We start from the raw sequence: 17,090 nt of genomic DNA, 5'->3' as shown, positions 1-17,090 counted from the left end.
TCTAAATGTTAAATGTTAAATCTAAATATTTAGCTAATATGCAAATTTATTGTACGGGTCAACGGAAATACCAAAATAAAAGCTTCAAGAAAACCTCCCGCGCTAAAGTGTGCCGGTCGTGGTCAGGTTGTGTGTCTGCGCTCCTCTCACGGTCACTTTTCACTGCCATGAGTTGCTTCACCTATTCCCTACCAGCATGTCCAGCAATTTAGCTGAAAACATTGGAAGAGCCGTTTTGTCGGCCATCCAACGATTCAGCGGTAGTGCACCCTCAGTAGCTGCAGTCTCCACCTCACAAACGCTGCAGCACTTGGTAAGTTTATTGTATAGCATTTTGGACGGGTTGATAGCAGTGTTAGCAAAATTAGCAAAGCTAAATTACTTAGCTAGTCCTCAATTATTTCATGTGGTAGGCAGCAGACAGAGATCAAACATCATACAAGTCTATTTATTTATTTGGTAGGTAACAGTCGTTCTTGATGTAAATGTTTCCTTAGGAATCCAGCAATGCACCCGGACCAAGTAGACCTGCCGTCTCCACTGGGATACCATACCGCTCAGTAGGCCTTCTTACACATATCATTTAGCTGACTGGTTTTTGTTTTTTCTTTGGTGTAATATGTCACCTTAAATTAAATCCTGTCAAAGTAATGATTCTACATACATTTCATCCTCTTAGGGGTCCATCACTAGTTTTACGTCATATTTTATTACTGTTTATGCTGTGAAGTGTCTTTTGATTGCCCAATTTAATATTTTAAAACTATTGATAAAATATTACTCTCTAGTTAATCTGCCACAGTATAATTGCCTCAAATTACCCATCTTTTGTTATAGAATTGTGCTCATTAAGATTATCTTTGCCGTGTTCTAGGATGGTTACCAAGGAAGGCTTCAGATTTCCAAAGAGGAATTGGAAAATGTTCTTTCCCTGAAAACATCTTTTACTGAAGCCGCATCTATCCTTTCCATCTCCAGGCCCACTCTGTATAAGTTACTGCAAGACTATAATATCGCAGTGTCAAAATTCAATGTAATCAGTGACCATGAGTTAGATCAGATAGTGTCCCAGATAAAAACTGAACATCCAAATGTTGGAGAAGTGATGCTGATGGGTCATCTGCGTTCCAAAAACATAGTGGTTCAAAGATGGCGCGTAAGAGAGTCACTGCGGAGGGTGGTGTTCTATCCAGGAGAAGAACTGCAGTTGCTCGGCGAGTATATACTGTGCCTCACCCAAATTTCATATGGCACATAGATGGAAATCACAAGCTGTTTCGTTGGAAGTTTGTTGTTCATGGTGCAATAGATGGATACAGCAGGATGTTGATGTTTCTTCAGTGCTCCAGCAATAATCGAGCTGAGACTGTGAAAGCCCTCTTTACTGCGGCTGTTGGACAATTTGGCAGACCCCTGCATATCAGGACTGATCATGGAGGAGAGAACGCTCAGATTTGGGAGGACATGCGAGCAAGCAGGGGTGAAAGCTCTGTCTTAATGGGAAGTTCTGTGCACAACCAGAGGGTTGAGCGTTTCAACTGAGACTTAAACAATAACTGTAGCCGCATTTATGCACCTATATTTTATGAATTGGAATCACTTGGAATCACCTATTTTGCCTTCATTATGTGTTTCTAAAATGAATGAACCGCACTTTGAAGGAATTCAAAGCTGGATATAACAATCACTCTATTTCCACTGAAGGTAATAGAACTCCCATCCAGCTTTTTGCCTGTGGAACTCATGTGTTTCATCGTCACAACCCAGAACTTTCTACAGCAGAGGTCTCCATACCCTCCTTGTCAAACTCTCAAAGTAGGTTTGTCCCATTAAATGACAGCGATTTACAAGAGCTATATACAAGCATTCACCCTTTTGAAGAAGACAACAATAATGGTAAAACATTGTTTCAACGAACACAGCAGTATATTTTTAACAAACTTGTAAATGTGTGACCTCAACCACAGGATAGCAGTGATGTTCTAAAGAGTGATGACACTTAGTATTCTTAAATGCTGTACAGAAAATGCGTTTTTTGTACTACTGCAGAAGCCCCCTCCCCTCTAGCAGTGACACCTCCTGCCACATAAGGACTCAAAGTTAATGACTGATAGTGACTCATAGGCTATTCAGAAGGCTACAACTACATTTGGTTTATGGGTAAAAACAGTTATTCAGATCGCAGTGAAGCCATCAAATTCACACTGTAACAGTGTAATACAGTATAACAGTGAAATTTATCAACACGGAACAGTCAGTCTTTAAATCAATTCACAAGATTATCTACAGTATTGTGCTAATCATTGTAAAGTTGCAATAGTCTTAATAAATGTTGCTGTTAGATGTCTAAGTAATCCTGGCCTGTTCCCAAGGACAGAATAGCTTGGCCTGAGAACCCTAGCAATTAAACTGGCTGTCAGATCTTGCAGCTTGTTGTAGCTCAGGTGGCAGAGCGGATCAGCAACTAACCAGAAGGTCGGTGGTTCGATCCCAGGCTGAAAATTATGCCAAATATCCTTGGGCAAGATACTAACCCCATGTTGCTCTCCGATGCATCCATCGGAGTGTGAACGTGTACGAATGTTAGATACTTAGCACTTAAGCTTAGAAGTGCTTGTGTGAATGGGTGTGATTGGGTGAATGAATTAGCTGTATAAAGCGCTTTGAGTGCTCGGACAGAGTAGAAAAGCGCTATATAAGAACCAGTCCATTTACCATCTTTGTCCTCCCCCGATAGGTCAAGCAGAACACGCAAACTGGGATTTTCTCTCAAGAGTGATAAAATCTAGACAGAAAAGTTTAAATAATGGTTAAATTCCAGTTTTAAATACAAAAAGTAGCTCACTCTAAATGTTTATTATAAAATAATGACCAATTGATACAGAAAAAAATATAAATCTCACTCCATAGTAGGACAAGCCATCAGTTAGTTGATCAAAACGGCTTTGCCGTTGCAGGACTGCAAGGTATAGAGCTGCATTTTTCACAAATATTTATTATTATTATTATGACTCACAGTCACCAAGGCCAATAATTATTGGCCTTGGAAGACCTTCAACTTGATATTGCCATGAGTCGCAGCAGCTGACTGCTTCCTCCAAATCATGTTGAGTTGTTGCATTTACAATCTAAATATTTAAGAAAAACACTTTAAATGTTTGTTTTTTACCAGTGTACACAAATACTGCAGATGGTTCATTTTAATTGGACTCAAACATTTTTGTTTTGGTTTATTTGGCTGTATTTCACCAATCTAATTTTTTTTAACAAAAAGGAAACAAACTGAAAATATAATACATGGAATTGCCTCTAATAACCAACAGTGTATTTATTATATATTATAAAAGAAGACAAGAAGACTTGTGAATATAGGAAATATTACAATATTCTTGTTATAATATTGCAATTCACCTTTTTCAGATTCTCTCTTAACTCAGGGTCACCTATATCATCCGGTGTTAGGTGTACTTGAAGAATGTCTCCTGACACAATGTAGTCTACTACATGTGGAGAGAGAAAGGCAGGTGCTTCTCCACCTTGCACTATTATCGTGGACAACATCCTGCCAATGGTTCGATATACTCCATTTTGCAAGTGTAGGATGTTAAATTTCAGTGTGCATCCATTTGGTGTAGCTGAAAAATAACACACAAAAAAAGTATATTCTGCACAGACCCCAACTGATATCTTGAGATTGACAGACAAAAATGTATTAGCCTTTTTTTTTTTTTTTTTTTTTTTTTTTACTGTTTCAGACACACAGAACATAACATCACAGATTTGTTATCTGTAGTCATTTGTTAACTTGTTAATGTTCTGTCAAACAATGTTCAGATCAGGTGGTTGTTGCGTTTGTAGCATTATAAAAACGGGTGTCGTCAACAAGCCTTTAGGCCTTGAGTAAGTAGTAAGTTAGTTTGTCTATGAAATCATATTACCTTCAAAAGCACCACTGTCCTGAAAGATGGCCTTCACCACTAAACGGAAAAACTCCCGCCCTGGCCCCCCAAGGTCAGCAGCATCTTCCTCTGTATCATGTTCATCGCTTGCAAATGTGACATAAAGCATCTCACAGCTTTCTGCAAACTTGGGTCTCTTGAACTGACGCAAAGCAGTCGACCACACATTGGCTTGACTGATATGGAGTTGTCTTGTTCCTGGTGTAATGACTTTCTCACTATGAGCTCTAAGAAGACCTTCAATTTCTTCTTTGCTGAGCTTCTTAAAAGACCTATATAAAAATGGGACAATGACAAACAGATCTCGGGGAAAAATGGAAATTTGCTGTACATTTGACTCAAGTGCACAGAGGTACAACAGATAATTATGTTGTGATAGTCCATATTAAATTAGTCAGAAATTAGCAATTACCTTTGTAATTGTGTAACTTCAAAAAAATGATGCAAGTAAAGATGCAAATAAGATATTCAATAATCAAAGGTTACTTTCAAATCTTACCTTGAAATATGAACTTCACTCTGTCTATCAGACTCTTCTAGGAGGCTATGCTGAATTGCCTCTTCAAGAGCTTCATCTTCCTCCAGAAAAATAGGGCTAAGTAGACAAGAGATATTAGAACTATTCTAATTGAGATATTCAGCTCTTCTGGTTCCTCCTGAGGGAAAAGAAAGCATGTTCTACATAAAATCAAATACAGTTGCACCAAATCACTGGTAACACAGAGGCACATGGCTGCACTAAAAACTGTTTACACCTGCTAAAAGTGCAATATTAATTAATTAATAAAATTATGTTAAGGGAACAGACTCACTTTTTAGACAATAAATATTTCTGCACTGCAATATAAAATGTTTACCTGTGCAGGTTTTTGTATCCCTGCCATTATATAGAGGCAGGTGGTGGAACAAATCGAGCCAACTTCTTGGCCACCCCAAAGAAAACTGCTAGAAACATTTGGTTTCATTAGTTGTTTACATCCTCTAATTGTACTCAAATACTCAAAAGGGAATGTCTGGCCAGTTGACAGTGCAAATGTTCTTCTGAAGATTGCTGCTATTTCTTCTCTAAGTTGTGCTTCAGACCAGTCAGATGTAAAGGAGATCTTCCCAATAAGGCCATCTTGTGCTAGTTTTGCTCTTGAATCTCCTCTTGGCATGAGAAACGTTGATGCTGAAGACAAGGGCAAGCACACAACATCTTTTGTATAGTGTTTGCAGGTCTTGTTTTTTCCTCACAAAATGTGAGCGTGTAGCATAAGCTTGAGGAACTGATGGAAGAGGAACCTGAAACGAATTCAAACACAGATACAGATAGACACCTATGCATTACAATACATCCATAAGGTTTCTGTTATCTGTTCATTAAAAAACAAAACAAAACAAAAAACTGTAGACTCAGACCATCTTACTATTGTCTACCCATTACACAGAAAACTGAACCTTTTGTACCTTGTAGATTAGCATTTGGTGATTTTTGGTCAAGTTGGTGATTCAGTCCCCAGGTGCTCTAATCTACAGTTACCAATGGGTTTATCTGAGTATGACTGTGTGCGAATGTTGGACAGAAAAAGTGCTTGTATTAATCTGTGCCTGTGAATGGGTAAATGAGATCTGTTGTATAAAGTGCTTTGAGCACTCAATTAGAATAGAAAAGGCCTGCAGTTAGGTCAATGTGTATTTGGACCCTAACAAGTTTTATTTTGTTGCCCGTTTACTGAAACATATTCCAATCATAATTATATCATGGACATGATGTGCAGACTCAGCTTTAATTTAGGGTATCCATATTAAAATGATGATGTCATTATCAATTAAGCAGATAAAAGGCCTGGAATTGATTTGAGACGTAGTGTTTGCATTTTGAAAATTTTACTGTGAACAGACAACATGCGGTCAAAGAGAACATAACAGAAAAAAGAAAATTAAGAAATTAATATAGCCACTACAGTGACCATCAAAACAACGAAAAATATTGCCGTAAAAATTTTTTTGCGACACCACAGAACAAATGATAGCGTATAATATGAAACGATAGATGTTTTCATATCGTCATATCGAACAGCCCTAATACAGAGGGTTCACTGCAAGGTGCAAGCCACTCATAAGCCTCAAGAATAGAAAGGCTAGAATGGACTTAACAAAAAAACAAAACAAAAAAAACATCTAGTAAAAGCCAGCTAAATTTTGGAAAAACATTCCTTGGACAGATAAAACCAAGATCAACCTCTACCAGAAAGATGGCAAGAAAAAAGTATGGAGAAGGTATGGAACAGCTCATGATCCAAAGCATACCACATCATCTGTAAAACATGGCAGCGGCAGTGTGATGGTTTGAGCATGCATGGCTACCAGTGGCACTGGTAGTGTTTACTGAATATGTGACACAGGACTGAAGCAGCTGAATGTGTTCAGAGACATACTGTCTGCTCAAGTCCAGCTAAAAGTAGTCACATTGATTGGGCAGGATTTAATAATACAGATGGACAATGACCCAAAACATACAGTCCAAGCACCCCATGACTTTATTAAAGTAAAGAAATAGAATATTCTTGAATGGCCAAGTCAGTCACTGGATTTTAACCCAATTGAGCATACATTTCACTTGTTTAGACTAAATTTAGGACAGAAAGGCCCACAAACAAACAGCAACTGAAAGCCAATGCAGTAAAGGCCTGGCAGAGCCTTAATAAGGAGGAATGCCAGCATTTAGTGGTGTCCATGACTTCAAGACTTCAGGATGTCATTGCCAACAAAGGGTTTTGAATAAAGTAATAGAAATGATCATTTTATTTTCAGTTATTTAATTTGTCTAATTACTTTAGAGCCTCTGAAATGATAGGACTGCGTTTACAAATTACTTTTTCCCCCTCACATTTTTATGCAATCATTTCGTCCAACCCATTGAATTAAAACTCAAAGTCTGCACTTCAACTGCATTGGAGTCGTTTCATTTTTAATTCATTCTGGTAATGTACAGAAGCAACATTAGAAAATGTGTCTGTATCCAAATATTTATGAATCTGATTGTATATCAAAACCAGTCAGCTAAATGATATGTGTAAGAAGGCCTACTGAGCGGTATGGTATCCCAGTGGAGACGGCAGGTCTACTTGGTCCGGGTGCATTGCTGGATTCCTAAGGAAACATTTACATCAAGAACGACTGTTACCTACCAAATAAATAAATAGACTTGTATGATGTTCGATCTCTGTCTGCTGCCTACCACATGAAATAATTGAGGACTAGCTAAGTAATTTAGCTTTGCTAATTTTGCTAACACTGCTATCAACCCGTCCAAAATGCTATACAATAAACTTACCAAGTGTTGTGGCATTTGTGAGGTGGAGACTGCAGCTACTGAGGGTGCACTACCGCTGAATCGTTGGATGGCCGACAAAACGGCTCTTCCAATGTTTTCAGCTAAATCGCTGGACATGCTGGTAGGGAATAGGTGAAGCAGCTCATGGCAGTGAAAAGTGACCGTGAGAGGAGCGCAGACACACAACTTGACCACGGCCGGCACGCTTTAGTGCGGGAAGTTTTCTTGAAGCTTTTATTTTGGTATTTCCGTTGACCCGTACAATAAATTTGCATATTAGCTAAATATTTAGTTTCCCGTAACATTTAGATTTAACATTTAACATTTACATTTAAATATAACATTTGGATTTAACATTTAAAATTTAGATTTAACATTTAAAATTGTGTTTTAAATATAAAAAGTTACAAATATTTTACTAAATGTTGTAAAAAAATGACTCGAAAAACATGTTTTTGTAAGATTTAGAGCTAAATGTGGAAAAATGTTGCTGTTAATTCCGGCATGTTTCAGTTTACAAACGGCGCCCCATATGAATTCGTTTATCATTATTTATCCTTTGCAGTAAGGGGTTGATTGCAAGAACATACAATGCAGCACTTAAAGGACATCCTTGTTTAATCCCGCACTCAGCACTAAAAGGGAATGAGAGTTTTCCGTTTACTTTCACTCGCACTAGGGATGTTTTAAAAATCAATTTCACAATGGAAATAAACTGATCCAGGAAGTTATAGGCTTTCATTACTTGCCATAAATAGGAATGGGAGACAGAATCAAAAGCCCTCCTTTGGTCTAAACCTAGGATGCAGAGCTCTCAATCCTTTCCATTATAAATAATTTCTCTTTTCATACATAAATTATCCCACATCATTCGTCCCTTGATTGCGCAAGTTTGTTCTTTTTCAGTGATAATATCTAATACATCCTCTAGTCTGTTCATAATTATTTTAGCAAAACTTTTATAATCTACATTCATTATTGTTAATTGTCTATAATTATTAATATCTTCTCTATCACCTTTCTTATATAATGAATACATAACTCCTTCATAAAACAATTTACCCATTGTTCCTCTTTCTATTCCTTCATTAAAATACCGAGTTAATAATTGAGATGGTTCTTTACTCACAAGTTTGTAAAATTCCGAAGGGAGTCCATCCAAACCAGGTGTTTTATCGGTGCTAAGTTGATTAATCACGGATTCCACTTCCTCTCTTTTAATTTCCCCAACAAAGGTCTCATAAATGACAGAATTTAACAGTTCAACCTCACTTAGAAGATTGTTAACAGCGTCACTGTTTGTAACTATGGGTGAAAACATCTCCGAACAATAGTCCCTAATAACTTGTCTTTTCCCTTCTTCTTTAAAAACAGACTTTCCATGTTTGTCCTTAATTGAGACAATGAAATAATTTCCACGCTTCTTTTGATTATTTAGAATCATATAGTCGCTATTCCCATGAAATTCAGTACGTCTCAACATGTTAAATAAAACTTCTCTATTGACTCGATCAATGCTCTCCTTAAGAGACATCATTTGATTTTCCTCCTCTTCTTGTTTCTCCTTCTTATTTCTTAAATATATATATCTACTTACATTTTCATTGTATTTCATGTTCTTAGCATGATTTAATTCTCTCGCTTTAAATTTAAAAAATTTACACATGCGTCGTTTAAGAAGTTCCCAAAGTTCCGTGAAAGAGGCAGTAAATATCTTAAGATGTAATATTTTCTTAATTTCAGATTTAACTTCAGGCACAAGCAACCCATCTGCTAACAAAGATGTATTCAGTTTTCAATAGTTCAAAAATTCGTGGGAGCAACACGATATTATTGCCATAACCACCATGTGATCAGAAAAGTCTGTTAAGAATGTGTCATATTTAAGACTTTTAATATTAGATGATATGTAAAATCTGTCAGTCGAGTTTTGGTTAATGAGTCGAACCTAGTGTAATGTATTGTATGGGGATGCAAGACTCTGTACATATCACTAAGTGCTGCTGCTTTATTTTTAACTAGATCTCATTAATAAATTATCCAGTCACACATGCAAAGAAATCAAAGATGATAAATTAAGTTTTTTAATATTGAAAACGGAAATGTATTACTTTATTACCGGAAAAAACCCTGTCTGTGATGGCAGCTTTAAGATTTCTCCTGTGTGGAGAAAGTAGTCACAAGCATTGCTCAGGTGGGATTTCTGGCCTATTCTTCCACATAAACTGTCTTCAAATCCTGTAGGCTCTTACTATCAACTCTGTTTTAGTTCTTTCCATAGATTTCTTTAGTTCTAGAGGCTCTGGGAGGTCTGGAGGGTCTCGAAGAAGGTGTAGAAGTTAAAGAACTATTTGTGGCAAAGCAGATAAGATGAGAAACATGCACAACATTGTTTCTCAGATTCAGTTGAACAAATCATCCAACACTTAAAGTAGCATTTATTCAGCACAGACAATGGCCAGAGACCTGTACTTGAAGCAAACTGGAAGTAGAGTTGTTTGACATTGAAGATGTTGAATTCATACAAACCCTCCCTTTCTTATGCAGACTCCGCACAGAGCATCGTGTAGCCCAGTTGCACGAGTGGAGAATAGATTGTAGATGTAGTCCGTCACATCAATGTAGTGGAAGCCATCCTATTTATGCCATGTTTAGAGTGAATCCTGTAAAATGCTACCATTCATATCAATATGCTCTGTATAGACTGTTCGCTGGCATTTTTTAAGTGTACTCCTGGAAAGCACTGAAAGGATCTATGAAATACATGAAAAATAACGTTTGTTTTTCGAGATAATTTTGCTTCTTCACTCAACTAGAAAATGACAAAAATATAATCTTATAATAATTATTATAAGAGAAAGTGGGAGCCACAATTAACAGCAGTACAGTGTACAGTACAAGGTGGGCAAACAGAACCTACAGCTTTATTTTTGGTGAATTTGACTACATGTTTTCTCTTGCCTCTTTCTTTTTGCTCTCTTTCTTACTGCTGTCTTCCTTTTTCTCACTCTCTATTCTCCTCTCTCAGTCTTTGTGCCACTACCGAAGAAGTTAAATGTTACAGTGACATCTACTGATCCATAGGAGTTTATAACAATATTTAAACTGAATACAGGCTGCTGCTGTACATAGATAGACTTGTTCTCTTCTGGATTTGAAGCTGTACTGCAAACAAACCCTGAAGCTCAATTCGACCCGGGATGCCTCGGTGTGAGTGCACTGTAACATGTATCATGACATTAAAAAACAGAACAAAAACTTTTCATTCTTTTCTGTTGTTGGAGAGTTATCTCTGGGATGTTGGTGTGATTGCTTCCTCAGGACAAGGTTAGAGAATGGGCCACAGAAAGTGCTTTCCAGAAATACTTTAGTGATCATTAACAGCAGCCCAGTAGTACAGCAATCAGCATACTCAGAGTATGGGAGTGCATGTGTGTGTGGTTCTAAATAATGAGAAAACAGGGAGAACAACAATTATTACATCACAAATATAAAAATCACTACTTTTCAAAATCATACACAAATAATGAATTACAATATAAATGATGAACTAAATGCTAATCAAATCTCAGAGTGCCATTTTAAACAAGCAGAAATATCTAAGCAAAAGAAAAGCAACCAATTGTGACATATTGAACTGAATCTTAAAAAAAACTCTTACTCTGTCAAGGATGCCCCACATCTATCTTTGTGTCAGCTGGCATACATTGCAGAGCTTCTCAAAGTGGGGAAGCACATAAGAAAATGGTTTCTTTAACTTCTCTATGACATTCAATGTAACAGGACAAATCTGTGCGGTCAGTGACTTACATCCTTCATGGTCATTAAAACAAAAACAACCCAACTCATTTTAAGCTCCTTGTGAACAACCTTTTTGACCTGCTTAGCCTTCTTGTGTACCAGAAGTGGGGATTTGGGCAGTATGAAGTCACGCCAATAAAACCTTTACATTACTATGAAGGGATTTCTTTTTGATATGTGATTGATACACGAGAGTGAAAGTAGAGTGAATCTAATGTCAGTGTTTGGATTATTGGTGTAATTGTAAGAAAGAAGCACGCTCTCGGTGTGAGTGTGTTGGCTCTGAAAAGAGCCGTTGTTTGTAGGAGGGCGTGCAGACAGCTTAAGCCCTCTCTCCGCGGATGCGGCGAGCCAGCTGAATGTCTTTAGGCATGATGGTGACCCTCTTGGCATGGATGGCGCACAGGTTGGTGTCCTCGAAGAGTCCGACCAGGTAAGCCTCGCTAGCCTCCTGCAGAGCCATGACAGCGGAGCTCTGGAAGCGCAAGTCGGTCTTGAAATCCTGAGCGATCTCGCGGACCAGGCGCTGGAAGGGCAGCTTGCGAATGAGCAGCTCGGTGGACTTCTGGTAACGGCGGATCTCGCGCAGAGCCACGGTGCCGGGCCTGTAACGGTGAGGCTTCTTGACGCCTCCGGTGGCCGGGGCGCTCTTACGTGCGGCCTTGGTGGCCAGCTGCTTCCTGGGGGCTTTGCCGCCAGTGGATTTGCGAGCGGTCTGCTTGGTTCTTGCCATTCTTTCTCTCTTTGCCTTTCCTGTGTTTAAAACAGAAAATGTAACAAGCGGAGGAGACTCGCCGCTCTTAAAGTGTGTGACTGGCTGTGACGCGGTGCCGCTGCGGCTCGTGATTGGTGAGGGGCTCCACGTGGTGCTCAGCACCGCTCAGAGGAGCACCGCCCCGCCTAGGTGTGTGCTGCTCATTGGAGGAAGGTGCTTTGAAAACGCGCGCTGCCGCGAGCCTGTCTGCGATTGGTGTGTGACGAAGCTTCCCGCGCTCTGCGGAAATATAAGCCAGGCTCGGCGCCGATCGGGCCATATTTCCTTTGAGTGTTAACACTGCGAAGAGAAGTTTCAAGATGAGTGGGCGTGGCAAAACCGGAGGCAAAGCCAGAGCTAAGGCCAAGACCCGTTCATCCCGTGCCGGGCTCCAGTTCCCCGTGGGTCGTGTCCACAGGCTGCTGCGCAAGGGCAACTATGCGCAGCGCGTTGGTGCCGGCGCTCCAGTCTACCTGGCAGCTGTGCTCGAGTACCTGACCGCCGAGATTCTCGAGCTGGCTGGCAACGCAGCCCGCGACAACAAGAAGACTCGTATCATCCCGCGTCACCTGCAGCTGGCTGTGCGCAACGACGAGGAGCTCAACAAGCTCCTTGGCGGAGTCACCATCGCCCAGGGTGGTGTGCTGCCCAACATCCAGGCCGTGCTGCTGCCCAAGAAGACCGAGAAGCCCGTCAAGGCTAAGTAAATGCCAAAGCCTCTGCTTCACGCACGAAACAAATAAACAAAGGCTCTTTTCAGAGCCACACACCCTTCTTTCTGAGCAAACATCCTCGTGGCTCTTGATCTGGTATATGTATATGGAAATGTAGTATTACCTTATTCTCGCCAACTTCGATCGATAGATGGATGGATAGATGGATTTCATTTACCTGTTACTACCACACACCAAATCTGGTCGTTGGTACTTCCTGGCTTGTGTAGCCACTGGGTAACAAAAGTTCAACACTGCCCCTAGCATCCTGGAGCACTTCTGTTGTCGTTTCTACGGTTTTTGAAGTTTGTATGTGCTTTGTCTGTAGGGGCCACCGTAAATATACTTTTATTTATTCACTCCACATAAAATGTAATAAATCATATAATACAAAAATCAACTATTCACATTTCAACTTTTAACTATTTAAATTTTCTGCTTTTTCCTTTTACAAATTTAAAGTGAAACAACACACAACACTGCAAACCACAACACAATTAAATATAAATTATAATATGAAAACAAAAAGAACATGCATATTCTCTGTCATATGGACCTGCATGAATAAACTTTCTGAATCCTTTATCATCTGCAACTGAAAATAGTTGTGGATGATTACTATACCTTTCTAATGTGACGTTGTTGTCCCTGGCTCTTTCTCTCTCTCTCCCTCCTGCTCGGTTCCTGTGCTACTGAGTGTAACTACTGCCCCTCCCCCCTCTTCCCAGCGTAAAGCACAAGGCTCGCATGCTGAGTGAAGCGGGAAAAAAGTGCGAGAGAAAGAGAGAGGGTGAGAGAAAGAAAAAGAAAAAAAAAAACACGGCTTGCGATAAGGAGCCGGCTCCCATCGTTCACGTCAAAGATCCGGCTCTAAGAGCCATTTCGTTCGCAACCGACCCATCACTAGTATATAATCATTACCTTTTAGTTACTTACCTCTTATTACTCTTACAGAATTATTCCAGAAAATATTTCTTATCAGCAACTCATGTAATACTGCACACTAGTTATGTGTCGTTCGCGAACGAAATGCCTCTTAGAGCCGGATCTTTGACGTGAACGATGCGAGCTGGCTCCTTATCGCTAGCCGTGGGTTTTTTTTCCTTTTCTCACCCTCTCTCTCACACTTTTTTTCTGCTTCATTCCACATGCGAGCCTTGTGCTTTGTGCTGGGAAGGGGGGAGGGGCGGTAGTTACACTGGCACAGGAACAGAGCGGGAGGGAGAGAGAGAAAGAGAGCCAGGGACAACAACGTCACATTAGAAAGGTATCGTAATCATCCACAAATATTTTCAGTTGCAGATGATAAAGGATTCAGAAAATAGAAATGTGTTTTGGAGTTTGTACGTGCTTTGTCTCTGGGGGCAACCAAAACCACTTTTTTTTTCTACATTAGTAATTCCTTTTGTGCATAATTTTATATTGTTGTTAATAATAAATTAAAGCAACAAAACAACCTGAAGAGATGGTTCGGAGCTGAAAGAGCCGGCTCTTTTTAGTGAGTTGAGCCGAAAGAGCCAGTTCTCTAAAAAGAGTCAGAAATCCCATCACTACTGCACACTTTTTCTTGGATCCAAACCACTTGCAGTCTCTCTCGCAGCATGATCGATGCCCGTGCCTTTTTGACCTTCGTTAGCTTGCATCTTTCAGAAATCTGTCACTTTATTCTAACAAACTTGCTCAAATCAAAAGATCACGTTCAACACAACTGACTACATCACGTTTTTATGGTCTTAACAATTCGGAGCTACTCATTACTGATATGCTAAGTATGGCCGTAGAAATGCATCATGGTTGACATTAAAAGCAGATCCTAAGCTCGTGTAAACAGACACGACATGGTTCATGACACATGAGGCAAGACCACAAACTTTGTCAAACGCAAAAGCCATAACACAGAGGAGGGGGAGGGGGACGTACTCTGGTGCTGCAGGAACTATCCAGGTGCAGAGGGAGGAAAATGTGGAGCCGTTTGCAACGTGTTCAGCGCTGCTGCTGAATTTGGGAAATTTTGGAAAGTCACTTCCGTCTAGGCTTAGGTTTTTGTGTCTATATTTTTGAAATAATGGGAATTCCCCCGCATCCTTAACGCCAAGGAAGCCCATTTGTTGAAATGTACATTAATCAAAATGGTCATGACATTAGTCATGAAATAAATACATGCGACAATAAATAGCTGCATGGGTTCAGCTTGGAGTAAAGTGTGTGCTTGAAATCACCTAATATCAGTTCAACTGGCCTAGATTTAGTCAGGTCGGGTTGTAGAGTGGAGCATTTAATTTGATTATATTGGCTCGGTATTCTTAAAATATACAGTGTGTTTCCACTAAAACAGCCGTTTAGAAATAAAAATAGAACAGAAAAATATTCCATACGTAGATGATAATAACATGCATCTATTAATTTATTTCCAGTCATATTTGTTGTTTATTAAAAAAAATGTAGATGATGACTTTTAAAGGTTTCTTGTATTATAATGCTTCATAGTAAGAGATAAGAAGTGGTCTGATGTATTGACTATGAAGGTATGACTGTAAACATAGTTGTAGATTTCTGAAGACACAGCACTCGTGTACATATGACTGTTCCCACCACAAACACGTGACCCTATACTGTGTTCTCTGCATCTGTTCCATTGTTGCGCTGATCATCACCCGCGCACATGTATATACACACACGCGCGCGCGCGCCTCCTGAGCACTTTTAATTTTTAAGGGTTGTCTTACAGTATGTTTTGCACCAAGTATCGCAGCAATTTCCTAATGTCATAACCCCCCCAATTTGGCAATAAAACTTTCTGATTGTGAAATGTGAGCCATGATAGTAATACAAGCTGCAAGTGTTATGAGAAAAAAAAAAAAAAAAACCCAAAAAGTATCTTATCTTGCTTTAACAAGAATGCTATTATTATGAATAACCGAGTGTTGCGTGATTGTGAGGAAGGAGCTCTGGCTTGTTGCTGTGGTGGCTCTGAGAAGAACCGTTGTTGAGTGCGAGAGTGTTGGCAGCTCACTTCTTCTTGGCTGCTGTGGCCGCCTTCTTGGCTTTGGGCTTGGCGGCCTTCTTGGCGGGGGCTTTCTTGGCTGCGGGAGGCTTCTTGGTGACCTTCTTGGGGCTCTTGGCTGCAGCCTTCTTGGGGTTCTTGGTGGGCTTCTTGGCCCCCGCAGCGGGCTTCTTGGCCTTCTTGGGGGACTTCTTAGCGGCTGCGGGCTTCTTGGCTGCCGCTGCCTTCTTGGGGGACTTCTTAGCGGCTGCTGCCGGCTTCTTGGCTTTGGCAGCGGCGGGCTTCTTGGCTTTGGGAGCGGCTTTCTTTGCGGGCTTCTTGGCTTGGCTCTCGGTAGCCTTCTTGTTCATCTTGAAGGATCCGGAGGCCCCCAGTGCCCTTGGCCACCAGGCTCTTGATGGCGGTCTTGACGCGGGCCTTGTTCTTGTCCACATCGTAGCCTCCGGCAGCCAGAGCCTTCTTGAGAGCGGCTGTGGACACGCCGCTGCGCTCCTTGGAAGCGGCCACGGCTTTCACGATCAACTCGCCCACGCTGGGGCCCACCTTCGTCGGCTTGGAAGCTGTCGTCTTCTTCTTGGCCGCCTTGGCCGGGGCGGCGGCAGCAGGTGCGGGTGCTTCCTCTGACATTTTCCCCTTTCGCTTCTGATCGAGAGTCACGGTGCAGTGATGGCAACTTGGAAGCATCACGCTGCACTTAAACGCACCATGATAACCGTGGAGAGTGAATGTAGCGCGCGCCGCTCTCGCGTGCGCCACGCAATGCTTCAGTTTGTGTTTCGTGTCTCGGGATCAAAGAGCTCAAAGTGAGTGTGTGAGCAGCACTGCAGGCCGACAGTGGAGCAGTCCACAGCGGGCTCGTGTCTCCTCGGGCAGGCCTCGTGTCGGGCTCTGGTGCTCTCTGCTCTTGCTTTGTGGAGCCTCCAAAGCTCAGCGACTCAGTGCGGAGCTCAGCGCTGCTCGGCGGCTTTTTGCACTCTTTTCTTTCCTAAAACATAGGAGCCGCAGCAGAGCTCCGTGAAAAGCCCTTTTCCAGCTCAGACACATGTTCGTTCGCGCACTCCGAGTTAAAAGCAGCATCTGGTGAGCGCAGCTGTGGGACAAAGTGACGCCGCGAACTCCCAGCAAACACACCGATGCAGCTGGAGGCCCACGGAGCAGCGAGACTTCCGTGAGAGCTGCTCACTTCTAACCAAAGCACAGCGGCCTCGAGTTTCACTCACGTTGTTGTATATCAGAAATCACCATTAGTTAGTCACCTTACGGCAGCTCGCTTCCACACTTTGGCCCTGATCTCTTAGTCTGCATCAGTCTGTTTCCTTCCAGCTACAGTTACCGACTCTACTATAAACAACAACAGCGAATGAACACGTGAATACACACATCCACCAACTGATCACTAAGTATCTCAATGTGCAATACTCAATACCTGCTAAAAAAAAAACATCCAACCATCTCACTATTAAACATTCTCTTTTTGTAGCTACTAGTCAAACGTATTTTTATATCTATTTCATTTATTTAATCAGAGTAATATTGCTGT

At 40.9% G+C, this 17,090-nt stretch overlaps 2 protein-coding genes, 1 long non-coding RNA gene and 1 pseudogene across 3 annotated transcripts; 1 reads left to right on the top strand and 3 right to left on the bottom strand.

Annotated features, from left to right (window-relative positions):
- Nucleotides 1–3,415: 3,415 nt before the first annotated feature.
- LOC146386185 (uncharacterized) lies at nucleotides 3,416–4,544 on the bottom strand. The gene is made up of 3 exons (XR_014800411.1): nucleotides 4,459–4,544; nucleotides 3,939–4,231; nucleotides 3,416–3,635 (listed from the first exon to the last, which is right to left on the bottom strand). It is a non-coding gene; the product is annotated as an uncharacterized LOC146386185 (long non-coding RNA).
- A 6,084-nt stretch (nucleotides 4,545–10,628) lies between these two features.
- Nucleotides 10,629–11,865, bottom strand: LOC146386184 (histone H3). Its single transcript, XM_084932258.1, has one exon. The coding sequence runs from the start codon at nucleotides 11,810–11,812 to the stop codon at nucleotides 11,402–11,404; it is 411 nt and encodes a 136-aa protein (XP_084788384.1). The 5' UTR covers nucleotides 11,813–11,865; the 3' UTR covers nucleotides 10,629–11,401.
- A 238-nt stretch (nucleotides 11,866–12,103) lies between these two features.
- On the top strand, nucleotides 12,104–12,601 carry LOC146386183 (histone H2A-like). The gene has a single exon (XM_084932262.1). The coding sequence runs from the start codon at nucleotides 12,154–12,156 to the stop codon at nucleotides 12,538–12,540; it is 387 nt and encodes a 128-aa protein (XP_084788388.1). The 5' UTR covers nucleotides 12,104–12,153; the 3' UTR covers nucleotides 12,541–12,601.
- A 2,945-nt stretch (nucleotides 12,602–15,546) lies between these two features.
- On the bottom strand, nucleotides 15,547–16,227 carry LOC146386182 (histone H1.2-like; annotated as a pseudogene).
- Nucleotides 16,228–17,090: the final 863 nt, after the last annotated feature.

The sequence above is a fragment of the Perissodus microlepis genome, chromosome 6, assembly GCF_051167445.1.
Source record: "Perissodus microlepis isolate ML-2025 ecotype Zambia chromosome 6, ASM5116744v1, whole genome shotgun sequence".
Taxonomy (NCBI): Eukaryota; Metazoa; Chordata; class Actinopteri; order Cichliformes; family Cichlidae; genus Perissodus; species Perissodus microlepis.
The sequence above is the reverse complement of the archived record's forward strand: the minus strand, read 5'-3'. Positions and strand labels throughout refer to the sequence as shown.